General features: G+C 38.1%; 2 protein-coding genes across 5 annotated transcripts in view; both read right to left on the bottom strand.

Annotated features, from left to right (window-relative positions):
- The window catches only part of PGGT1B (protein geranylgeranyltransferase type I subunit beta), a 46,751-nt gene extending 40,216 nt beyond the window's left edge, over nt 1-6,535 (bottom strand). Inside the window, exon 1 of one of the 3 annotated variants that reach the window (XM_080680292.1) lies at nt 6,480-6,535. In XM_080680292.1, the coding sequence (XP_080536418.1) occupies nt 6,480-6,532 (53 nt within the window). In that variant the 5' untranslated portion in view covers nt 6,533-6,535. Of the gene's footprint in view, nt 1-3,342; nt 3,385-4,173; nt 5,571-6,479 lie in introns of those variants that run through there. The other 2 variants (XM_080680291.1, XM_080680293.1) reach the window with 2 other exon arrangements.
- A 992-nt stretch (nt 6,536-7,527) lies between these two features.
- Nucleotides 7,528-27,116, bottom strand: part of CCDC112 (coiled-coil domain containing 112) — a 29,099-nt gene continuing 9,510 nt past the window's right edge. For both annotated transcript variants that reach the window (XM_080680290.1, XM_080680289.1), the window contains 8 exons: nt 22,062-22,183; nt 19,483-19,572; nt 16,548-16,623; nt 15,310-15,700; nt 10,841-11,248; nt 9,504-9,599; nt 8,851-8,969; nt 7,528-8,268 (listed from right to left, as the gene is read on the bottom strand). In XM_080680290.1, the coding sequence (XP_080536416.1) occupies nt 8,238-8,268; nt 8,851-8,969; nt 9,504-9,599; nt 10,841-11,248; nt 15,310-15,700; nt 16,548-16,623; nt 19,483-19,572; nt 22,062-22,110 (1,260 nt within the window). In that variant the 5' untranslated portion in view covers nt 22,111-22,183 and the 3' untranslated portion in view covers nt 7,528-8,237. The remainder of the gene's footprint in view (nt 8,269-8,850; nt 8,970-9,503; nt 9,600-10,840; nt 11,249-15,309; nt 15,701-16,547; nt 16,624-19,482; nt 19,573-22,061; nt 22,184-27,116) is intronic.

The raw sequence follows: 27,116 nt of genomic DNA, 5'->3' as shown, positions 1-27,116 counted from the left end.
TGTCTGTCTGTCTGTCTGTCTGTCTCCCCTCCCCCCTCCTTCCCTTTCCCCTCTTTAAAAATCAATGAGCATGTCCTCGCATGAGGATTAAAAATAAATAAGTAAGTGAGTAAGTATCTGGTCAAAAATGTCAACAGTGCTGAGGTTGAGAAACCCTGATTTAAAGTCAGACTGTTACCTGTTTATAAGTGTTACCTGAATGATCTGTTTTTCATTTTACTTGCTCTTGGATATGAAGACAAATATGAAGTCATCTGGTGGAACCCTATTTTAAAATCTTGCATATTTAATTATTAAAGGCTTCTAAATGTCCAGCATTTTCAATTCATAGCAGTTGAAACTATGGTTTATAGAATTAACAGCTACAGAGCAAAGCTTATGTTTATAAAATGAAGTGCTCAGCAGTGGCTGGCAGACAGGACCAGGAAGTCATCTGGGCCTTCCCCTAAGATAGATTAGGAAAGCATTCCTTTTCTGACTATGCCAGAGTTCTCAAGTAGTCCTAAAACTCTGAGAGGAAGAAAATTAAACAGGCCACAGGAAATAGAAAGGAATTTTAGGCTGTGGGCCTCTGGGAGAAATAATGTAGGATTTTATGTTGACCAGATGACTGCTACTTGGAGTATAGATTGCTGTGCAACTTGCTCTGTTGCAGGTATACAGAGAGGTAATCTTGTCATGTGTGTACCTAAAATCAGGCCAATGAGGTTATTTTTATTTTATTATTTCTTTGGAGGACTTTATTCTTTCTTTCCCCTAAAATTGAACTCTGAGTATGTAGTCTGAAAAACAAAAGCAAGCCAAGTCTTTCTGCCTCTTCTACACTGAACAATACATATACAAGGTATATCTTACATGAATGAAAAAGTAACATTTTTTGTCCCTACATCAAATTGCTTCACCAGTGGAGCATAAATGACGTCTCCAAAAGATCTCAAAATTTTCAGGCTTAAGAACAAAGCTCACAATCCAAGACTTAATATCCACTTGAGTTGACTATTAACTACTTTTCAGAAGCTAATATAAAGAAAAATTTCAGGTGAAACAACAAACAATATACATTTGAGTTTTCATAGAGCAATTGTTATTTGAAAAGTAAAAATTATTTATTCTTATTTGTTAGACTAAAGGAAACAATTCTGCCAAAATGGTGGGTCAGAAAATAAGAATCTAAATGTCTAGGTCCAATATTAGCCTTCTTTAGAGTCAACTATTTCATATCCTAAAAAGGAATGAACACAGGAACACCTGAATCATTGATTTACTACCATATCCCCATACCCAGGCACACACAGGCACTCAATAAATGTCTGTGGAATTGAACTGCAGTACCGGATAAGAATAACGTCAACACACAGTTTTATCTTAAAACTCTAGTATCAGTAGAAATTTTGTGACCAATCACCTTTGCTTAAAAGGTTGGAGCTTCTTCACAAGTATCTTTTAAAAAAAAATGTATTTTATTGATTTTTTACAGAGAGGAAGGGAGAGGAATAGAGAGTTAGAAACATCGATCAGCTGCCTCCTGTACAACCCCCACTGGGGATGTGCTGGCAACTAAGGTACATGCCCTTGACTGGAATCAAACCTGGGACCCTTCAGTCCGCAGGCCGACACTCTATCCACTGAGCCAAACCGGTCAGGGCTTCACAAGTATCTTAAAGTCAATATGAATCATATACACCACAAAAGGACTTAATGCTAAACTAAGAAAAGACTGTAAATCAGGAAACAGAAAAACTGAAAACTTAAAAAAAAATCACTACAAAAACTGATATGTACAGATTATGTTTTAAAAAATATATATTTTTATTGATTTTTAGAGAGAGAGAAAGGGAAGGGGAGAGAGAAACATTGGCTGCCTCAAACCAGCAATATTTCAGTGCACAGGACACCCAATCAACTGAGCCACACCTGCCAGGGTTGTACTGATTATCTTAAATGTATTATTGAGCCATAAGAAACCAAAAATGATTTTTAAAAATTCTACTCAAATGACAAACACAAGGCATAAAATATATATAATTAATATCTAGCTAATGTAATATACCATGATATAATATATCTTTTATCTAATATGTAATGCCTGGTATAGATCCTAAGATTATACTAATGTTATTAAATCAAGTATTAAATTGGCTGTTTAACTTAACATTTTTTACTGTTTTACTTATATTGTGACCAGGATTACACAATTTACTGTCAATATGCATTAGTCTATGTGGTTTTGTCCATGCTGAAATTTTAAAGGGTAAACCAATCAAACACACCTTCATTTTGAAATACAACCACAGACCTATAATAATAGCTACGAAGTTCAACAGTCAAAATAGGATGGAAGATTTTTTTTATCCAATTGCTATGAATTCACATAAAATTAATCCCAATTAAGTTATGTGTTTATCAAAATATTTCTTAACATACTATACCATACAATTTTGGAACTCTTTTAAAAAAATAAATTTATTGAGGTAACATTGGTTAATGATATTATATAAATGAAAATCTTAAGTCTAGGCATGGGCTCTGCTAGTCAATCAATACTGATGGACAGAGAAAGGAATATAAATAATGCTTTACTCTTTTTGAACAAGAATCTGTTCATCTTTCAGGGCTCAGCTCACATTATTCAATAAATATTTGTTTAATGCTTCTCATGTGCCCCAAACTGCTCAATGTCCCAGTACAATGCTGTCCAATAAGATTTTCTGAGATGACAGAACTATTGAAATAGGAGCAAAAGCCACTGCCAATGTGGTGACTGAGCATTTGTACTATAGTGGCTACTGTAAACAGAATTGAATTTTAAATTAAATTAAATTTTAATTAATTCAAATTTAAATAGTCAAATGTGGCTAATGGCCACCATACTTAACAGGGCAACTCTAGTATTAAAGAAATAAACAAGATAGATAAAGACCTTGCCTTCATGAAGTTTACAATCCAGTATGAAAAAATATATTAAGCAAATAAGCCAATAAATATATAATTTTGGGTGGCGATTGGAAGTGGTGTCTTTTGGAAAGGGTGATTAGAGAAGGCATCTCTAAAGAAATCTGGATTAGGTACCTGTCCTTCCAATTAGCTCCCATGAATCCTACCTACACTAATAGCATAAAACTCTATTGAAACTGCTTGCTTATCTTGGTCAGCTGTATTCCAGCAACTAACATAATGTTTCCTGAGCAGTATGCAGAAGTAATCTACAAAACTTCCAAAACTGACCCAGTCAGACAGTGTTCAAAATACACTAAAGACTCAGAGTTCAGAAAATGTGGAGAGAGATCAGAGCAAAAACAATCTGCTCTTCCCATCCAGTTTCATGCAGCTTTGGAGCCTCACTTCAAAACAGCAATGCGGAGCAAAGACTGCCTCCTCCTTCCGTTCTTCTCATCCGCAGACTTTTACTCTGAATGACTAATTCATAGTTTCTCGGCTTCTGCCAGATCACACTCTTATTGCAAATATACTTTTCCAGGCTGCCTTCAAGCAGTGCACCTCCTTCGCCAATCTTCTCCTCTCATTAGATTTACAGTTCCTGGAAAGTTAATTTCTATTCAAACCTAGAAGATCTCTGCTGCTCCTATACATCAAACACAAGACAGTCATTCAGTTATGAGTTAATGAGTCCAATACATGGTGAACAATGGAAACAGACTTTTAGTGATGAACACCCAACAGCGTATACAGATATCGAATTATAATGTTGAACACCTGAAATGTGTATACTGTTATTAACCAATGCTACCTCGGTAAAAAAAAAAAAAAAAAAAAAAAAAAGCCAATGAATTAGGAAAGGGAAACACAGGAGAGGCTGTTTATCTAAAATATAATGACAAACGCTTTGCCTTTTTCCCTTTATACTAGAAAAGTAATGAGGCCGGGAAGACGGAGTAAAAAAGCTCAGAGTTGACACGGTAAATGGTCGGGAAGTGAAAAAGGCGGAAACTGGAGATTGCCAAAGCCCAGACGTACAGCTCCCCCAAACCCTCTCGCTGTAGCTCGGAGGAAAGAGAGTGATCACAGGCCCAGCGGAGAGCTGAGGCGCGGGGCAGGGCAGGTGGGCGGCGGCGCAGCCCCCCTCCGGCGCCTAGTTAGCTGACAGGCTCCGCGGCGCTGTTCAGCCGGGGCCCGGACTCCGGGCCGGCCCTGTTGACTGTGGCCACCAGTTACCTGCTGGTCTCCAGCGAAGAATAGCGCTCCGGCAACACCTGGAGGCAGCGCTGGAAGAACCGCACGTGTCGGTCCCGCAGGAAATCCAGCCGCTCTCCTTCGCAGTCCCCCGCCAGCTGCCCGTCCTCCGTGGCCGCCATGCTGCTGCGGAAGCGACGCCTGCCGTGACCCGGAAGCAATTGGCGAGCGGCGCGAAGGAATCCCGAGGAGCTTAACAGGGTGGGTTTACTGAAGACACCGTCACTGGGGAATCGGACGCCGCACTTTATCGCCGGGTTTCTTCCTAGATAGAGCACGACCCAACCTTTCCTACTCTAAACCCCAAAGCTTCGGAAACACCTCGCAAGCCTAGTAAAGTTCGGCCCACAAATCTCTCTAGTACTTTGATCCTCCTTCGGTATTTGGGAGGAAGCGCATTGTCAACAGTTTCAAGTGTGCTTTGAGGAAGTCAGGCCCTAAAGGTCATGAGGATGGTATACATGAAAACAGGAATGGCTCGGTATAAATTTTCCAACACTCATTTTGTGGGGCAGGCCACAGTTTTAAGCTGAATGGATATGTTAACTAAACCTACAATTCAATCTATGGATATAAACAAATGTTTATTAAGTGGTTACTGACACTACAAAAGTTGAGTCGTTCCCAGTTCTCGAGAATACCAGAAATCACGTTTAAGTATATCTAAATGCAATTTGCATGCACAACATATATTCATACATGTGACTGCTTGCATTTTTCTTTTACAAGTTTTAACATTTTACTCTTTGATGAATCAATGTCTTGACTTCAGCATCACTGTTTTATCAATTTACAACAGCACATAAGCTCCACCTATTCTCCAACTACCCATATACTAAAAAATGAAATCACATGCTCTTTTTTTTCAAAAAGAGGGATTTAAGTTGCTTTAGCATTTCCCTTTAAAACTTCATAATGAAATATTGAAAGAAACCCACCCTAGGATCAGGCCTGAACTAGATTTTTGTTTGTTTGTTTGTTTTATAATCAATTGAGCTAATAGAAGTTTGGGTATAATTTTAATTAATAGCTTTGTTAGAAAATTTATTTCTTAAAAAGTGTATCATGTGGGCTGGAGTTATCTCATACTTATTCACCAATCCAAAGTGCCTTGCATAATTTTAGGTACTACTTACAGATTTCCTGAATGTCAACAAATACAGCAGTAACAAATGGCTGGGTATAAGCAGAGGGCTGTCCTTGGTGCTTTTCTACAACTATCGAGTCCATAATTCTTGCCCTTCAGGTATGCCCTATCTAGAGAGTTTTCACTACATTATTACTATTACACTCTCTCTCTCTCTCTCTCTCTCACACACACACACACACACACACACACACACACACACAATCAAATATCTGAAGATGTTCAAAGTGGAGTCATATAAAATACATTTAACTTACTAGAATCAACTATGCATACTCTATATATGCTCTGAAAAACAATCCTCTTCAACCTGGCCCTTAAAAGGAAGCCAAATATTTAATCTGATTCTCAGCTCAAGAACCAGCAATCTGATCCAAATCAGGAGGAAATATTTCTATGATGGGCTCAGTGAGAAGTAATATTATATACTTCTAGGTAAAGAAAAGGCTTTTCATGGGTGATTTTGATCATACAAGGTTTCTGACATATCCATGACAGAATCTAACCCCTACATAAAATGCCACTCAACATCATTAGCTATGTTTTGTTTTATAATCAATTGAGCTAATAGAAGTTTGGGTATAATTTTAATTAATAGCTTTGTTAGAAAATTAAAGAAGTATAAATAGCTCAAGTCTTCAAAGTATGAGAATGATGGAGCATCCTCATTATAATTGAATCTTATTTAGCCATTAAGTGATAATGTCTAAATTATGTAGAAAGATAGAAAAATGTGTAATGTAAAGTGCTTACAGTATAGTAACTAACTTATTCTATGACTATAGCTATTTTAAAATATGTAGGTATACTTTTGGAAAAAGTTACCCCGGGGGTGGTTGAATTGGTGCTTTTTAACATTTGTGTGTGTGTTTTTTTCTAAATTTCTTATTAACATACTTTTAAACCAGTTTAAGAAGTGTTTATTTGACATCTCTTCTATGTACTTGCAACTGAAGACATTTCTGTTGTTTATTTTACATAGACTTTATAAAAAGTCATATAACAAATTCCTCATTCATTTTAGATTCTGTTAGAAGGACTGGTTGTTCAAAGAAACTTCCATACATTTTCTATTATTAAAAAAACAAACAAAATAAAAATAAACAAAAAAACCCCATACAGCATTGCCCACTATGCTTACCTTAGATGCAGGAAATTGAAAGCTGCATTTGTGTGCAAAAAAAAAAGCAACATGTTAGAAAGTAGCACATAAAAACCTTTACTTTTCTGTATCTTCTTAGTTATTCAATTCTGTTTTTAAATTCCCTTGTCCCGTTCTATATTTTATTCTAAACTGCCTCAAATCATTTTTAAAATTCATGGAAAATGAGTGCTACAAATAAAATGTGCATTCCTGATTAAGGATGTTTTACGTTAATTCTATTTTGCAACAGTAACTGTATAATAATAATTCAGTTCCCTTTAGAAATTATATTTACTTTGAGTCGTAAGTGTGAAAGAAGAAAAAATTTTGACTACTATTACTCATAGTAAATTTGAGTCATTTGACCTAAATGTATCAAGTTACATCTAAGATAAAAGTCCTAAGAAATAACTTTCCTATGTTTATTATGTATACTAGAGGCCTGGTGCATGAAAATTCATGCACTGGAGGGGGGGGGTCCCTCAGCCTGGCCTGCCCCCTCTCACAGTCTGGGAGCCCTCGGGTGGGAGGTGACCCGGTGATCAGGGGAAGGTGACGCCCCCATCACACCTCTGTTGCTGCCACTGCTGGCAGCGCAAGCCTCGGCCGGCCCTGGTTACCCGAGCCTCTGGCAGCCCTGGGCGGATGGGCAGCCGATATGCGAGGCTTGCCTGCGCCTCGGGCTGGCCCTGGGCAGCTGGGGGGCTGAGGGCGGGTCCGGCCACACCAAGTGCCTGCCCCTCCCACTCCCCGGCAGGGCTGAAAGGACTGGGGGACTCCAGCAGCGTTGAGGGGACTGGGCGCCGCCATCTTTGTGATGGTGTGATGGTCAATTTGCATATTCACTCTTTATTAGATAGGTGGTAACTTTTTTATAAGCTGGTGAGAACTAATTAAAGTTAGGAACTAAGATTATATATGAAAAGTTGAGCCGAATTCTTACATTGTGTTTTCATGTACCAAAGCTTGTAAATTTTAAAAGTAACTATTTTGAACAAATGTTTTGAGGCAAACAAAAGCAGAAAATTGAATCAGGCAGGAAGATATGAAAGGCACAAACATTTTATAAATGTGTGAAGTCCAGAAAGGCTGAAAGGAAAATTGGAAAAGCTAAAGGAAACCAAAATGATTTTATCAGTAATACAAATAATAGAGTATAAATGAGGTGTGAACTGTGAGGCATATTTTTAATATAAATACTTTATATAAAACAAAGCATGCTTCGAACAAATACAAAATATTTATTACATAAAAATGTAGTAACTGATAAACTACCAATTCGTTAAACTTAGAAAAAGTACTAACTTATTTCATAATTCAAACCAAAAAAAACTTTATATTTTTGTTACTCAAGCTAACTTACCTCCAAAATATAAATGTTACAAAATTTTGGTTTGAAAATGTCATTCTGTGATTGTCCCAACTTATTTTGCTGTGCCATGCCAAAAACAAAGTATCTTTGAAATGTTCTGAGTATTTAAATGAAATAGTATTTGTAACATAAACTTATTCAAAAAACTTTTACATAATAATAGGCCAACATACACATTACATACCCTCTTGGTATAAACAGGAAATACTAATGACAATACTACTTGGAGCTTAACATCTGTCAATTCACATACAACACCATAATCAGTCTGTCTTAGCTAGTGATATTTAAAAAACATGCCGTTAGTCACTCTGTCCTGTTCAAGCTGAATATGCTAACATTCCCATCAACTGAATACCAATTTCATTATCTCATATTCTTTTCTAAACTCCTTGTCTCCAGGTTGGAATAGCCCTAAGGAGAAGAAGAGAAGAGTAATTATAAATATACGGAAAATTTTTATAAAAATCCTAACTGATTAGATGTTAACTTCTATTTCTTTTATTTGAACTTTTTTATAAAGCAAGTTTTATTCAGGTAGAGAAAAAGTAAGAGGCCAGGGTGCGGGCGCCAGTGTGAAACAAGTGAAAAGTATGTATCCAAGTGGAGGTGGGCCAACTCAAGTTATGCTGATTAAATGTTAATTTTAAAAAATATATGTAGATTTATTTTTATCACTTTTTACTGTAAAATATATACATATCAAAGTTGCACAAAATATAAACATGGTTATTTTTTAAAATATTTTTATTGATTTCAGAGAGGAAGGGAGAAGGAGAGAGAGAGAGAAACATCAATGCTGAGAGAGAATCATTGATTGGCTGCCTCCTGCACGCCCCCTACGGGGGAATGAGCCTGAAACCCGGGCATGTGTTGTGACCGGGAATCAAACCATGACCTCCTGATTCATAGATCAGTACTCAAACACTGAGCCATGCTGGCCAGGTGAAACATGCAGTTATTAAATTATTATGAATCATTCTAACTCCTTTTTACCTATGTGGGATATGTAGAAGTGGCCCAGAGCCTGTTGGTCCTAAGTTTTTGGTCCGTTCTTCCCAACCTTTGGTAGGTTTGTAAAGCCTAGAAGGATCTCTGCTAACATTGTTTTCAACCTGTAATCAGAAGTAAAATGAATCTGATATATTAACATTGTATTTGTGATCCTTACTGAGAAAAATACTTGATATTAAAAACTGTTAATAACCTCTTCTGTAAACTTTTTATTGTGCTCATATAGCTAAAATAAAAGTTGGGACTACATCAATCAATAAACTGTTACTTTAGTTTCTTTTTTCTAGTTCAATTATTTTATTCTCTTTATATTATGAAGGAAATATGATGCAGCAAATAGTGGCATAGCCAGGCAATAAATTTAGGATAAATATCCACCAGTAAGTTCTTTGTTTTGTCGAGAGTCACCTATATCTTTAGCTATTAGTATCACCAACTGAGATTATGCAATGTGTTTATAATGTGAAATGGTAGAATTCAAACAACAGTTTAAATTGTACTAAGCTATGCTAAATAAGTTCATTTTAAAGAAGATGATATAGAAATCAAGCTGGATATAAAGAAAACGGATGTTTGTATCCTTACAAACCAAGGAATTAGGATAACAAAAATAAATTAATCTCAGTACAGAGTACCTTTTTTTTTAATTTTGCCAGTCTTCTTTGTTTTTCTGCCTTTTCATCTTCTTTAGACTGTCTATCAAGAATTTTCAGTTCAAGTTTACGCAAATCCTAAGAAACATATGCCAACAAAAAATATAACATTAGAAAGTAAAATCAACTAAAATTTGTTGCAAACTTTAGTTGCTTGGAAGTAAAATTAAATCACCTTAAATATCAATATTCCTTCAATAATGACCTTTTCCAACAAGAGTAAAATCTTTATTTTCCTTGAAAATAAGTGTGATACATGCACATCTTTTGGAATAATTTTCTGCTTGGTTATTTCTTATTTTAATAGGTGAGTTAAGCCCACTTTCAGTACAGATATGTCTGGTTTTAGAGCTCTCATATTTGGGGCATTTTGTTATTTGGGGAGATATTTTTATAGAGATTAAAATTCCACTAATGTGTTTTTGCCTAATTTTTTGTACTTTCCTTATTTTTTGCTTTATAGATATTGCTATGTTTTATCTCATTTGCACTCTTTCGTTTTAAGGTATATACACTTCTTTGTCTTTTTGAGACTCTTCGGATTGAATTCCACTTTGATAAGATTATAATCTCTTTGATTGCATTTTCTTATATATATTTGTTTTTAAATCATTTATGATCCTGCCTCTCAGCAATAACCTTGATTCCTTTAAGTATACATTGAATATCTACAATGTACAGGGTACAGGAATAAACAAAAGGACAAAATCTCTGCCCTTGTGGAGCTTCTATTATGATGGGAGATGGACCGTGAACAAGTAAGGAAATCATCTGTGGGGAAAAGCCAGTCAGTTTGGCAAAGAAAAAGTAGTCTAGCCTGTGGCTACCTTTCCAGCCTTGTCTCCTGCTGATTCCCACCTTCCATCTGATGCCCTTAGAATACTGAAGTGTTTATGGGTTCCCCCACAAACCACTGTTACACTTCTCCAAGCTGTCATTCATGCTGTTCCCTTCGCTAGGAAAGATCTCCCCTTTCTTCTTCAAGACTCAAATATCACTTAGTGTCTCTCTGACACTAATAGCTATGGTAATAAGCTACCCTTCCTGCATACCCATCTCCTAAAATTCTCTGTCCACAATCACCTCAATCACTACACTATTTACAACGTCATACAGAAATATACTTGCCCATCTATCTTTCCCACTAGACTACAATATACAAGAAATGAGGGGGGAAAAATAAGGGAGCACTGGTAAGTAGAAGCCTAACATAACAGAAGCACTCAATTTTTCCTGAACTGAATCTGGAAGTAGTACCGCTATTTGTAGTAATACCACTAAATAATTCCTGAAATTATTTAGAAAACATATTTACTCACTCTTTCTTGAAATCTGGAAATTTCATCAGCAACAGTTTTCCTTTTTTCTGCCTTTTCTGTCTTTTCCCTTATCTCCTTTTCAAGTCTTAAAAATTCTTCCTGTTCTTTCTTCTGCTGGGTGTAGTTTTCTAGTAGTAATTTTAGTTTAAACTGGCGTTGGCGCTCTTTCTGTTGCCTTTTCTCTTTCTCTTCCTCTTCTTTTAACTGGGAAGCATATTTCATTGACATTTCTATACTTTTCTGTTTTTTCCAAGCTTCCACTGCCAATTTCTGCTTCTTTCTTTGTTCCTCTTTTTGCTTTTGATTATCTTCTTGTTTGTTATGAAAAAGCATAGGTATGTCCTCTGCCTTTTCCTTGAAAATTTCCTCCTTTTTTTGCAGCTTTTTAGTTTTCCAGTTCTGAATAGACTGATGAAGAAAATATAGTAAGGGAAAAAGAACTTTAATAACCAAAAGCACTTTAAAATACAACCTCAAGTCCATCTTTCTATAAAGAATATTGGTTACAGGATGCTTAGGTTTCCAAGTGTTTTTTGTTGGTTTGTTTTTTAACCAGTACAGTTTTTTCTACTTTTGTTTTTAAAAATTAATGTCTCTTAAAACACTGACTAATGATTTATTCTTTTGGCCTTTCTTGTCCTCTCTTAACCCCCAGGTTCACAAAGATTGCACCTCATTTGTGTGTTCATGGGAAACATTCTTTTCCTCTGATCATCTTACTTATGCTTCCAAATCCTCTTTCAAGGCTTACAATCCTTTCTGAGTGACCCTTCTTTGTTCAAATATCAGAAGAGGAATTAAGAGTGGTGTGGTTGAGAGTATGGGCTCTGAAGTCAGACCATTTAGAACCAAATCATGGCTTTACCATCTACTAGGTATGACCTTGGATGAGTTACTAAATTACTCTGTCTTCATTTTGCTCAAGTGGTAGGGATATATATCTCAAGCAGGGATATTATAAATACTAAATGAGTCAGTCCCTGGGAGGTAGTGCTTCATAAGTGTTAAAAAAAAAAAAAAAAAAAAAAAAAAGCAAATTAGCTTCATTGCTTTACACAGGGTATGTAAAGATTTTTTAAAACTAGAGGCCTGGTGCATGAAATTCGTGCACGGGGTGGGGGTGACCCTCAGCCCAGTCTGCACCCTCTCCAATATGGGACCCCTCAAGGGATGTTGGACATCCCTCTCACAATCCAGGACTGCTGGCTCCCAACCGCTCGCCTGCCTCTGCCTGATTGCCCCTAACCGCTTCTGCCTGCCAGCCCGCTCACCCCCTAGCTACTCCCCTGCCAGCCTGATTGACACTTAACTATTCCCCTGCCAGCCTGTTTGCCCCTAACTGCCCTACCCTGCCAGCCTGGTCACCCCTAACTGCCCTCCCCTGCCGGCATGGTCCCTCCCAACTGTCCTCCCCTGCAGGCCTGGGTCCCCCCAACTGCCCTCCCCTGCAGGCCTGGTCACCCCCAACTGGCCTCCCCTGAGGCCAACATCCCTTGAGGGGTCCCATATCTTGCGGTGGCCATCTTGTGTCCACATGGGGGCATCCATCTTTGACCACATGGGGGCAGCCATCTTGTGTGTTGGAGTGACAGTCAATTTGCATATTACTCTTTTATTAGATACTAGCAGCCTTCTGTATGCCATAAAGGATACATCTACTGAATTCCTTTACCCTCAAGTCAGGAAGTTGTTCCCTCATCTTTCCTCATGGTATATCATTCATTTATTCATTCAATACATTCCTATCGTATGCATACTCTATGCAAGGCAATGTGATAGGAATCATAGATGATTAAAATAATACCAAATGTCATTTAGGACAGTGCTACTCAATGTGCCAGTCCACAACAATGTCAGAGATTCATGCCAGAATGTAAATCAATGTATTGCTTCCTTCAAAGAGAGGGTTTTCTATTAAAAAAAAAAAAAAAAGTAAAAACTGAACTAATGTGCTTACTGGGCAGCTGATCCTAGTTCAATCACTTTATCTCACTGAAGACCAGTAACAGTTTGCAACCTAACAGCCAGTCCATGGACCAAGTTTGAGTAGCACTGTGCTAGGTGACATAAGATAAATGCATAAGTACCAGAATATGTTCTAGAATATATTATGATGTGCTATAGCACGCCATAAAAGAGGTATAAACAACATGTTAGTAGGAATTTCTGAGAGGGACTACTTATGTTTGAGTGGACAAGAAGGAAACAGCATCTTATCTGGGCAGATTTTAATAACTGGGAGTTGAGGGGAAGGAATGGAGGTTCCAGAAAGTGGGAATAAGATAAACAAGGGTATTCGGGCCAGAAAGTTCAGGGCATATCTGAAAATAAGTATCTTGAGCAAATGGCGATAAAAATGGTAAATCTTCTCAGCATCTTAAACTGAGTCACTTTAAAACTATATTTTGATGCTTTCCCCCAAGTTTCCTCCTCCTCCTCCATGTCCTACTTCAGTAATTTTACCTCCATTTTCATACCCCCTCCTACCTCACCCCTTCAATCAATCAATCATCAAATATCAGGAAACAGTGGTCGGGAACAAGCTAGAATCAAGGTGCTTTACCTTAACTACATGAGGCACTGTGTCTATTCTTTTTCCCTAGAGAGGTGGTTCTTAAACTTTAGCTTATTACAGAATAACCTAAAGGACTTGTTAAAACACAATTCCTGAGCCCCACCCCCAGAGTTTGGCTTAGGTCAGTGGTTGGCAAACTGCGGCTCGCGAGCCACATGCGGCTCTTTGGCCCCTTGAGTGTGGCTCTTCCACAAAATACCACGGCCTGGGCGAGTCTATTTTGAAGAAGTGGCGTTAGAAGAAGTTTAAGTTTAAAAAATTTGGCTCTCAAAAGAAATTTCAATCGTTGTACTATTGATATTTGGCTCTGTTGACTAATGAGTTTGCCGACCACTGGCTTAGGTCTATTATAAGTTCTAATAAGCTCCCAGGTGATGTTGATTTTGCTAGTCCAAGGACCACTTTGCTGGTCTAGGGACCCCATGTTTTCAGTATCCAGGAAAAAAGCCTAAATAATTCCTAATAGCTTGTTATTTTTGAGTTTTAAAAAATTACTTATGTTTCAAAATTTTTCTTAAAGTCCCAAATTTCAATTTTCTTACATTTAACTTATTTAGGAGAGATAAAACAATAAACACAAGCTATTTCCTCTAAAAATTTAGACTAAACATGGGATCAGTATTTCTTTAATACTCCTTGGGCATGTCATCTGTTGAATAGTCATACTCAAGCAAGTTAAAGTTTATAATAGCTGACTTCTACAAAAAATGTGACTCAGATTTCAAGTATCTGAACTCATGGTTCTCAACTAGGGGCAATGTTTGCCCAATGGAGACATTTTTGATAATCACAACTAACGAGGTGTTACTAGCATCTAATGGGTGGAAGCCAGGAATGTTGCCAATCATCCTACAATGTTCACAACAGCAGTCACAGCAAAGAATTACCTAGCCCAAATGGTTAACTCTGCCAAGGTTGAGAAGTCCTAACAAAACCAAAGCCAGAAGAATATTTTTGTGAAAATGAAACTTTTTAGATATTTGCTATACTTAAAAGTTACTCTTTTCTCTGGGGTAGTCAAAATTTTGAGTCTTTTCAAATAAGCAATCGGTCTGAAGTTCCAAACCTCAATGAAACTTTGAAGAGTGAAAATTGTTTTTCTACTGCCTCTTTATATTTTACTAGAGGCCTATTGGCACGATTCGTGCAAGAATAGGCCTTCATTCCTTTGGCTTCACTCCCAGCTGCCCGGGAGCCAGCAAGTCCCCGCTCCCCACCCCATCCTCCCGGGAGCCCGCAAGTCCCTGCTCCCAGGAAAGCCTGGGAGCTGGCACGTCCCCACTCCCTGGCTGCCCGGGAGCTGGCAAGTCTCCGCTCCCAGGTCTCCGGGAGCCGGGAAGTCCTCGCTTCTGTCTGGAGCACCACTCCAGTAGCTCCCTCCGCTGCCCCCCTTCCCCTTATAGCAGGCTTCACACCGCTCCATGCCTGCATATGTAAATTAACCTCCATCTTTGTTGCATTAATTTGCATACTCATTCTGATTGGCTGTGGGCATAGCGGAGTGATGGTTAATTTGCATGTTTCTCTTTTATTAGGTAAGAAGATTGAAAACCATGTGGCCTTTGCTGGTAGGCTGCCTTTTATCAAAAGCCTGAGTATATCTGGATTTCCCACATTTCTGGTGGACATAGAGGGTTTTGCCCACAATCAGAAGTTTTCTGGCCCACTATATTATTTCTTGGGGTAGAAATGTTTGGCCTTCAGAAAGTCCAACTATAGTTCCTTTAGTTAAGTTACTTAAAACTTCCCAATGCCTGTTGCACCTTCTGTAAGATGGGGGGAAAACTGCAATACACCTCATGGAGTTGTAAAATTAATAAATGTTAAAGAGTTTACCACAGTAGCTGGAACAGAGAAAAATACAACAAATAATAGCTATAATAATTATTATTACCTCTTTTTTCCTTTCTTCTAGGGCCAGAAACTTTTGATACCATTTCTCATGCTGTTCAACTTCATCCTGTGTTCTTCCAGGAAGGTGTTCTAGGACTTCTCCCATAAATGTTGGCTTCCCTTTATGTTTGTTTCTCACCTTTACAAAGTTCTGGTGATCATAATCATCCCAGCCCCCTTGTCGCCCTCCTGTTTGCTGAAGGAATTTTTCAAAATCCACCACTTCTTCTGGAAGAGTACTTGGTGCTACTTTGTCTACAGGAACTTTGCTTGACATCACTCTGAAAGCTTTCTCTGTTTCTGAACTACCCAAAGCCCATGTGTCAATCTTCCTTGATATGGCGCTCAACTCATTATTAGTTATTTTCTCTTCTTTAATAAGCTCTTCATATCTAAAATTTCAAAAATAAAGTTTGAATAATAAGATACAAATCAATCCATATTAACCCTTTATTTTTTCCTCTTAAATTATTGCTCTTTCCATGTCATCTTCTCCACTTAGCATTATTAACATTTATAAATCTAAGACTTGAATTTCCTTAGAGAATAAGACAATCTTTCACATTCTTATCTGAGATTTTATAATGTCCATATATAAATGAACATTCACTTTAAACATAAAAAGCAATTTATAACCTAAAACAAAATTAGAAAAGTGTTGTTGCCTTTGTGTAAGACTAATGTTAAATATCTATACTACTAAAAGGGTAATATGCTAATTAAACTGGGAGACCTTCCGGATGTCCTTCTGGACAAAGCCATGGTGGCGAGGCTGAGGCAGAGGTGGTTAGGGGCAAGCAGGCCAGCAAGGGGGGGGGGGGCAGTTGAGGGTGAGCAGGCCGGCAGGGGTAGGCAGTTGGGAGCGAGCAGGCTGGTGGTGGGGGGCGCAGTTGGGGAAGATCAGACTGGCAGGGGAGGGCAGTTGGGGGCGAGCAGGCCAGTGGGGGGGACAGTTGGGGGTGATCAGGCCAGCAAGGGGGGCAGTTGGGGCAAGCCGGCCGGCAGGCAGAGTGGTTAGGGGCCTGGGATCGGGCCTAAACTGGCAGTCAGACATCCCCCAAGGTGTCCCAGATTGGAGAGGGTGCAGGCCGGGCTGAGGAACACCCCTCTCCCCGCACCCCCGCACAAATTTTGTGCACCAGGCCACTAGTATAACAATAAAATGGTTTATATATAACAACCTAATGGAGACTTATTGGAAATATGTCAATTTTACATTAAAATGTGTTTAAAACATACATCAATCTCTGCTCCTCCTTAAAAGTGTTAATTGCATTTTCGATTTCTTCCATCATTTCTCTGAGCTTTTCAACAACTATAAAAAAAACAGAAAAATTATATCATTTCAGTATGACTAAGAATTAAATATTAGGGAAAAATGGACTGTTCCCTTAATTTAAAAACATTTCTTAGCCTAAAGGATAAGAAAAATATACTTATAAAAAGCTAATTTTTATTATTATAATTTTTTATTACACATTTTTCCCTATGTACATATATCATTAAATATTACTATTATTTACCAAAAATGTTTCATACTACATAAGCTGTTTTGTAACTTGTAGTTTTTATTTAACAAAATGTTAACTAACATATTATTTTATTATCTAAATCTATCCTAATTCATTAAGTAATTCTCCAATAATCAACCTTTAAATAGATGCAGTAATGTAATAAATATCTTTGCATGTATTTTTTTGCATGCTCAAATAAGTATTTTTAGAGGATAACTGCTAAAACTTGAAATGCTAAATAAAAAAGTATGCTTATTTTCCAATATGCTAGATACCATCACATTATACTTCAAAGAAGCCACACCAACTTACAGATCCTGAGAGTGCTCCTTCCCAGGTACTTTTAATCATTTCCAATATGAAAGGCAAACATTTATCATCCCTGATTTAACGGACATTTTTTGTGATCTTTAATAAGCCTTTTCTCGTTTTGTATTTCTCTCACTGCAAAATGGACCTTATTATCTTTGCCCATTTTTCTATTAGGTTATTTACCTTTGTTACTCTAATTTGTAGGCATGCTTTATATATTACTAGAGGCCCAGTGCATGAAATTAGTGCACGGGTAGGGTCCCTAGACCTTGCCGGCGATCAGGGCCAATTGGGACTTTCCGGCTGCCAGCCATGGCTTCCCTTCCCTGACTGCCAGCTATCAGCCAGGGCCTTCCTTCGTTCCACGCCATCCCCCCTGGTGGTCAGCGCACATCATAGCAAGCAGTCGAACTCCCAGTCTCCCAGTCCAACTCCTGAGGGGACACTTTACATATTAGCCTTTTTATATATTTACATATATAGATGGATATTAGCTTTTTAAGTTACATATATCACTAATATTTTCCTATCTTTCAACTTTGCGTATATAAGGGTTTGTGGGCTTTTCTTGGTATTTTGTTTTTTTAAGCAGTCAGTTTTGCCCACTTTTTTCTTTATGGTTTCTGATCTTTGTCATTCTTATAAACTATAATCCTATATAATAAAAGCCTAATACGCAAACTGACCAAATGGCAGAACGACTGGCGGAATGACCAGTCACTATGATGCACACTGACCACCAGGGGGCAGAGGCTCAACACAGGAGTTGCCCTCTGGTGGTCAGTGAACTCCCACAGGGGGAGCACTGCTCAGCCAGAGACAGGCTCACGGCTGTTGAGTGCAGCGGCGGGGTGGAAGCCTCTCCCGCCTCTGTGGTAGCGCTAAGGAGCAGCCAGCTGAGTAGTAAGGAGTAGCGAGCAGGCGGGTGGTAAGAAGTGAAGGCTCCCAGACTGTGAGAGGGATATCCGACTGCCAGCTTAGGCCCACTCCCTAAGCTGGCAGGCGGACACTCCCTGAGGGGTCCTGGACTGTGAGCGGGCACAGGCCAGGCTGAGGGACCCCCCACCCCCGCACGAATTTCATGCATTGGGCCTCTAGTACAATTATAAAAATATTAGCCCATGTTCTCTTCTAGCATTTTTATGGTTTTTTATATTAATTTAACGAACTATAATATTCATATTTGCTATTTTTAGTGCTTCCTAAATTTTAAGCACGGCACAAGTGCTTTATGTACACTGTCTCACTTCATCCCCAACAACCCTGAGTTAAGTCCTGTGGTTATTTTCATTTTAGAGCTGAGAGATGAAAGCTCAGAAAAATCAAGTAACTTGCCTAAAATCACATAACTGGTAGATCAAGAATTTGACTCAACATCTGTTTGATTCTTACAATCTATTCATCTTGAGCACTTTACTGTTTCTCTCTAACATAGATGTTTCTCTCTCTCTCTCTCAAAATCAATAGAAACATATCTTCAGGTGAGGATTTTTAAAAAATGCTATAAATTTTTATAAATTATGGAGTGGGCAGAACAGATATTAGGGTCATTTATATGATGGAGAATCGGTGGTAATGAAAGATTCATATGCAGTCAATGAAGAGGAAAAAAGACTGATTTCCTGATTTTTAGCCTAATGGTTTTCCCATCATTTGCTTTTTGAAATAATTGCCTTTTAAGATGCACTTTAAATGCCTAAAGAAATGGTTAAATAATATTAGGACAAATACTAGTCATTTATAAAAAATTAAAATTGTATCCTTTCCTCTCTACTTATGTAAACATAAGGAAATCAGTTTTTCCTCTTCAGCTACTGCATATGCAACCTTGGCATGTGCTCTGACTGGGAATCGAACCCACAACCTTTTGGTGTACAGGACAATGCTCCAACCAACTGAGCTTGGGCAGGATTTATAGCATTTTAAAGATAAAAAGCTATGTAAACGTCAGATAATACAGTTCTTTAATGTATTCTTATCAATCCCTAACCAATAAAGTAGGGCTTAGTTCCATCAATGCTAAAGAGAAAAATTCTTGCCAAAACCGGTTTGGCTCAGGGGATAGAGCGTCGGCCTGCAGACTGAAGGGTCCCAGGTTCGATTCTGGTCAAGGGCATGTACCTTGGTTGCGGGCACATCCCCAGTAGGAGGTGTGCAGGAGGCAGCTGATCGATGTTTCTCTCTCATTGATGTTTCTAGCTCTCTATCCCTCTCCCTTCCTCTCTGTAAAATATCAATAAAATATATTTTTAAAAAAAGAGAAAAATTCTTATTAGAAAAGTGTAAATGTTTCTAATGAACAATAAAAAATACTAATATATAAGAATATAAAATCTAAATGTACTTACAACCAGGTGTAGGCTTCACATCTTTTAACTGATGCTGAAGTTTCTTTACATTATTATGTATTTTGGCTAATTGTTGCTGGATTTTTGATCCTATAAGGAAGAAGTATGTACTTTAAAATAATTCTATGACAAACATGATTACAGTTCAGGATTCTACACCTGAGACGGCTCATCCTCATTTGGTAAAAGATAGCCAAGAGAAATTAAATAATGAACAAAAGATGGTTACTTAAGTGTCATTACAGCCTGAACCTTTTAATAAGTACCCTTGCTCTAAATAAAGCATCTCTCAATTTCCTCCAATATTTAAAAGCACAATGGGGTAAATCTTACTATAATCTGTGCCAAGGAAATGTCTTTTTCTTTACTCTGTGGAGATTGAGTTATTGGACACTCTTTTAAATACATGGATCAATAGCTTAGGCTTAATCGTATTTTATTCTTCAACAGAGTTTTCTTTTTTTAATTTGTTATAATTTTATGGGAATAGAATTTGGGCTAGATCTCAACTCTATTTTTAGAATATTAAAACTAAATATTAATTCTATGAATACTGACAAACTTCCTAATGAGAATTAATTTCATCTAACCACATCCTTATGTGACTGACTGTCACAGCCTTGACAAAGTGCTTTCAGGTGCCACTCAGTGATATCTACACTGTAGCTGCCAAACTCATCCAAAGGATCAGCCTGAAAATGTTGGGCCCACAGTAAAAGCCTGTAAAACGGAGGAGGGTCTCAAAGACATTTTCAGCTGTTCTGTATCAGCAGCAGAAATCCTAGATTCCCCTTTTGAATTTTCTTTCTGAAGTAATAAACTTACTTTAATACTTATTTCAGTTATGTAGGCTAAAATCATATATTTATATTCATACTTCTATATTTGTGTAATATATATAACAGTAATATTATTTTATCATCTTTGGGTACTTTATTATGCCCCTCCATTTTTTTAATGTTTCACAAATGAGCATGAAAAACCAAACAGCTATGTCCAAAAGTCTTTAAAATATATATATTTTTTAAAAGGTTACCAGTAAGCCTGGAGCCAATGCTAATATCCAAAACAAACCTCAAATATGTGTATGTGACTTTGGCTTGTTATTTCTTAATTAAAATTCAAGTGTTCCAGAAGAGCAGAAACTTTATCCATTGTATTTTTAAAGGGTCCTATTTACTGTTGGAACTTAAAATCAAGAAACTTCTCTAGTAATGTAAGCAATTAGGAGAGTGGGTTTTTGGGGGGCTATAGTTTGATCAGTTATAGTGACATCTCTATAGGGCAAGTAATCTTTTATTTCTTCATTTCGAACTGCCACTCTATTAGGCAAACCATTCAAGTACAAACCATTTAAATACATAAATGCAGGCTAAAATTGTGGCATGATGTTTGAGGTAAGGAAAAGAAATTTACTACTTCTGGGTTGTAATAGGGGAGGGAAAGCCTCTATATCCTTATATTAAGTGCATTCCTTCCTCTCCTTGATAAGATAAACACAACGTGTTAATAAAGAGAGGCAAAGGTATAGCAGAAAAGAATAAAAAGATAAAAATAAAGTTGCCTTAAAAAGAGAAAATGAAGTGACTTAAAATGCAGAGAATGGAGACACTATACATAGTGGCACAACTGAGAGATATAAAGATCAGCTTCTCAGTATCTATAAAAGAACTGAGGGAATTTAAGAAATAGTAAACTAGGAATGTTTAGATTTCTCTATGAATCAAAGAGGAGAACTGAAAATCTGGTTTTATATTAGGTCCTGTTGTCATTCAAATAGAAGAGGGAGAATGATTCTTGCCAGTATCCAACAAAAGATGACTTTTAAAATAGTGCAATCTTATGTTCTGAAAGAAAAAAATTATTAAGAATTTCTTTTAATTTCTTTTAATTGGCTATAAGGGATTTATAATTCAATATTTTATAAAGCTTAGTTAGTTGATAACCATTATTTTTCCTTTAAACAATGCTAAGCAATTTTTTATTATTATAACCTAAGAATTTTTCAACATATAAAATCTACTCTTCAATGAAAGAAGGTATTCTTATAGAATTAAGACCAACATTTAGTACACTATAAACAATGATTGATATTCATAGCAAACAATAGAACATTTTCTGTGTAATCTATAAGGCACTTTTTCATATATTATCTCATGGGATGTACAGAACAAATGCCCTGAGGTAGAAATGGTAGGTATTGTATCACAGACAAGTAAACTCAAGTTTACAGGATTATGTGACCTGATCACTTCATACTATTATGATGAGCTAAGACCAGATAGCCCAAGAATTAATTTCTATTTAAGAAATTTTAATAACATTATCTAATTTGTCAACCAAAAAACAAAATCCTCTTTTTCCTATTAAATTGAGAGAAATACACACAGAAAACAATCCAGCTAGAATCACTAAGTAGTAACCTGACAAAATAAATACATATCCCTAAAAGACAAACACATTACTAACTAGAAAGTGTCTTGATAGAAAACATAAGTCAATGCACAGATAAAAAGCACATGGCAAAATTACAACTTTATGTCACTCAACAGTTTTTGTTCATCATGAACTCAACTTACTTTCTGTTTTCCTGCTGTTAATCAATTTATTTTCCAATTCTTCCAGCATACTATGCTCAATTCTGAAGTCACTTTTTTGGTTGTAGAAATGACTGTGTTTATCTTTTTCTATGTTAATAATTCTTTAGAAAAAGAAATAAATGGTATAAATATGACTTAAATATATTTTTAATTGTTTAAAATATGAAGACACTTATAATAATCAGAACTTTATATTTGGATTCATTCATCTAAGGAGTCAAAATATAATGACTTGAATAATAAGGCTAAGGAGTCAAAATAGTAGCTAGAAAAGAGTTAAGTTCAACTAACACAAGTAATTTGAATTATTTAAATTATAAAATGTTAATTTAAAAAAATGCAGACTTGCTTTTAAAATACATAAACCTTTCACTGTTGATTCCAACTCAATCTCACTGTGCCTGAAAGTGGCTGCCACTGGTGATGGCTGCTTTCAGTAGAAGATACTGTTAACTTTATAATCTGAACCAAGACATTTAACCTTCATCATTAAAATGTGAATAATAGTTCTCCACTACCCAACAGGGCTGTAATTCATTATATGAGATAATATGTATGAGGGATCTTTATACAGTAAAAATGTGCTATGGAAATTCAAGTCATTAATATTATTAATAAAACTAAAACTTCAAGAGGCAAACAATCTATGAATACAGAAATTTTATTGTATTTAAGGGAGACTGTCTACATTTACTTCAAAGCTTCTTTGATTTAGTTCATCTACCAGTAAGAAGGTCTGTTAGTCTGAATCCTGGGGTAAAACAAAACAAACACTGTACGAACAAAAATCTTTTTTAGTTGGACAAAAAAAATTCTTTTCTTTTTTTTTACATTTAATAAATCTTTATTGTTCAGATTATTACAATTGTTCCTCTTTTTTCCCCCCATAGCTCCCCTCCACCCAGTTCCCATCCCACCCTCTGCCCTTACCCCGCCGCCACTGTCCTCATCCATAGGTGTACGATTTTTGTCCAGTCTCTTCCCGCACCCCCCACACCCCTTTCCCCCTAAGACTTATCAGTCCACTCCCTTTCTATGCCCCTGATTCTATTATATTCACCAGTTTGTTCTGTTCCTCAGATTTTTAATTCACTTGATTTTTAGATTCACTTGTTGATAGATATGTATTTGTTGTTCATAATTTTTATCTTTACCTTTTTCTTCTTCTTCCTCTTCTTAAATACCTTATAGCATTTCATATAATATTGGTCCGGTGGTGATGAACTCCTTTAGCTTTTTCTTATCTGTGAAGCTCTTTAACTGCCCTTCAATTCTGAATGATAGCTTTGCTGGGTAGAGTAATCTTCGTTGTAGGTTCTTGCTATTCATCACTTTGAATATTTCTTGTCACTCCCGTCTGGCCTGCATAGTTTCTGTTGAGAAATCCGCTGACAGTCATATGGGTGCTCCCTTGTAGGTAACTAACTGTTTTTCTCTTGCTGCTTTTAATATTCTTTGTCTTTTGCTCTTGGCCTTTTTTTTTTTTTTTTTTTTTCAAATATATATTTTATTGATATTCTACAGAGAGGAAGGGAGAGGGACAGAGAGCCAGAAACATCAATGAGAGAGAAACATCGATCAGCTGCCCCCTGCACACCTCCCACTGGGGATGTGCCCGCAACCAAGGTACATGCCCCTGACCGGAATCGAACCCGGGACCCTTCAGTCCGCAGGCCGACGCTCCATCCACTGAGCCAAACCGGCTTCGGCTGCTCTTGGCCTTTTAATTATGATGTGTCTTGGTGTGGTCCTCTTTGGATTCCTTTTGTTTGGGGTTCTCTGCACTTCCGGGACTTGTAAGTCTATTTCTTTCACCAGGTGGGGGAAGTTTCCTGTCATTATTTCTTCAAATAGGTTTTCAGTATCTTGCTCTCTCTCTTCTTCTGGCATCCCCATAATTCTGATGTTGGTACACTTGAAATTGTCCCAGAGGCTCCTTACACTACCTTCATATTTTTGGATTCTTTTTCTTTTTTGCTTTTCTGGTTGGTTGTTTTTTGCTTCTTTGTATTTCAAATCTTTGACTTGATTCTTGTGATCCTCTAGTCTGCTGTTAGATCTCTGCATAATATTTTTTATTTCATTCAGTGTATGCTTAATTTCTAGTTGGTCCTTTTTCATATCCTCAAGGGTCTCGCTAAATTTATCGGCCTTTTCTAGAAAATTCTTGAAAAACCTTATAACCGTGGTTTTGAACTCTACATGCAGTCGTTTGCTTTCCTTCATTTCTTTCATTTGTGACCTGTTTCTTTGTCTCCACATTTTGGCTGCTTCCCTGAGTTGATAGAGTGGCTTTGTGTGGTAGGTGTCCTATAGGGCCCAGTGGCTCAGCCTCCTCAGTTACCTGAGGTGGACACTCTTGGGGCACCCCTTTGTGGGCTGTGTGCACAGTCTTGTTGTAGATAAGCCTTGATTGTTGTTGGTATCACTGGGAGGAATTGACCTCCAGGCCAATTGGCTGTGAGGATCAGCTGTGTCAATGCTGGGAGAACTTCTGTGCTGGAGACACCCTATGGGAGAAGACTTGCAAAAGCCTCTGTGCTCAGCTTGAATGGGGTGGAGACTCAGGGCAAAGCAGACAGCATTGGTGTCCCGTCAGCCCTGCCCTAAGAGGCCCCTGTGTCTCAGTGTCCCATGGTAATCGCTGCAAGCACCTCTGAGAGAAAGCCGCCCTCGAGTTCCACTGGCTGCCAGACAGTCCAGTTTCTCCCCGAATGAGTCTGGGTCCCCAGAGTCTCGCCCGGAACTGGAGTTCAGTGCAGTCGGGAGCTTTTGTCTCCCTCCCGCTTGAGAAAGCCAGCCACATACTCAGTAGCCCGCCCTTTCCACACACGCGCCTCAGTACCTCTGCCTTCCACAGTTCCTCTGAGTCTCAGTGTGCTTTTCTCTTTCCTGACAGTCCAGTTTCACCCCGTATGAGTCTGGATCCCCAGAGTCTCGCCTGGAACTGGAGTTCAGTGCAGTCAGGAGCTTTTGTCTCCCTCCCACTTGAGAAAGCCAGCCGTGCACTCAGTTGCCAGTCCTCTCTGCGCGCACATCTCAGTACCTCTGCCTCCTGCAGCTCCTCTGAGTCTCAGTGTGCTTTTCTCTTTCCTTCTAGTTGTAGAATTTCCACTCAGCCAGCCTTCCTGTGGTTCTGGATGATGTCCGTTTTGTCTTTTAGTTGTAGTTTTGAAATTGTTGTGCAAGGCAGCAATTTAGGTGTTTACCTATGCCACCATCTTGCTTTCTCCAAAAAATTTATTTTCTTAATACCTGTTCTCTTTCTCCCAGAAGATGGAAATTAATAAGAATACATCTCTACTAATCCTGGATTTAAGGAATGGTGGAGTATCTCTGGCCATTGACTTAATTTCATATAACTTGAGGGGCAACTATCTAAGGTAGAGTTCCCAATCTTTTTCACTTTGGCACACATAGAGAAAAATTTGATAGTTATAAGGCATACTTGGAAAAACAGATGAGACTGCTGCAGGCACTACCTCGCTGCCCCAAACACTGAGGGGATCATAGCTTAGCACTTGTGTTTCAGAGAGGAAGCAATGAGTAGAACAGAGATGCCAAATAGATTTCAGCCTGCAGGTCAACTCTAATGGATTGATGGTGGCTACTGGAGTCCTGTGCTGAGGACTGGGAAGCCCATCTAGGTTCAAACTGGGGATGGGGAAATTACTATGATCAAATAGAAATCTCTAGCATTGACACAGGATGTACTATGACAGTAAGTAAGTTATACTTTGCCATTCCTGGATTAGAAATATTAACCTATAAAGACATTCAAAAGATAATAATGGAGACAAATTGCCAAAAAGATGATCAACCTCACTCACAATAGAAGAAATGAAAATTAAAACTATACCATGGTAACACTGTACACCTATCAGACTGGCAAAAAAATCACAAGTTTAAATAATGTATTCTAATGATAAAACTGTAGGAAAACAGGTCCTCTCATACATTGTCGGTGAAACTGTAAATTGTCTATGGAGGACAATTTGGCAATATGTCAGTGCATATTCATATAACTTTGACCCAGAATTTCTACTTCTAGGAATATTTCCTAAAGATACACCCACACATATGCAAAATGATGTGGACCTATGTGAATACTGCAATTAATTGCAGCATTGTTTGTTATAATAAAAGATTGACTATAACCTAAATGTCAATCACTAAGGGGCAGGTTAAATAAATTATGTCTCAATTATAATTTAACCTGGAATACAATGCAGTGGTACTGTGTTCCATGTACTGATAAGGAAAGATCTCCATTACACACACTTTTTATAACAAAGAATTTATATGACAATGTTAGTCAGACCAAAAAGTAGAAAATGCTAAATTGTATACCTTCAAATGATATTATTCCCCTCATATCACTCTGATTCAACAATTTTACCTCTTCTTCCTCTCTTGGCTCATCTATCTTTCTTTTTAGTTTTAGCTTAAGTATTCTAAATTAAACCCATTTCATTATTTAACTAGAGGCCCGGTGCACGAAATTCGTGCATGGGGGGTGGGGGTGGTCCCTCAGCCCAGCCTGCACCCTCTCCAATATGGGACCCCTTGAGGGATATCCGACCCACTGGGATCGGGCCTCAATGGGCAGTTGGACATCCCTCTCACAATCCAGGACTGCTGGCTCCCAACTGCTCGCCTGCCTCTGCCTGATTGCCCCTAACAGCTTCTGCCTGCCAGCCTGATCACCCCCTAACCACTCCACTGCCAGCCTGATCGATGCCTAACTGCTTCCCGGCTGGCCCCATTGCCCCTAACTGCCCTCCCCTGCCAGTCTGGTCACCCATAACTGCCCTCCCAGACCAGTCTGGTCACCCCTAACTGTCCTCCCCTGCAGGCCTGGTCGCCTCCAACTGCCCTCCCCTGCTGGCCTGGTCACTCCTAACTGTCCTCCCCTGCAGGCCTGGTCCCCCCCACAATTGCCCTCCCTTGCTGGCCTGGTGTCCCACAACTGCCCTGTCTGCTGGCACAGTCACCCCTAACTGCTCTCCCTGCTGGCCTGATCGCCCACAACTG

Source organism: Plecotus auritus, assembly GCF_963455305.1.
Source record: "Plecotus auritus genome assembly, chromosome: 7".
In the NCBI taxonomy this organism is placed as follows: domain Eukaryota; kingdom Metazoa; phylum Chordata; class Mammalia; order Chiroptera; family Vespertilionidae; genus Plecotus; species Plecotus auritus.
The sequence above is the reverse complement of the archived record's forward strand: the minus strand, read 5'-3'. Positions and strand labels throughout refer to the sequence as shown.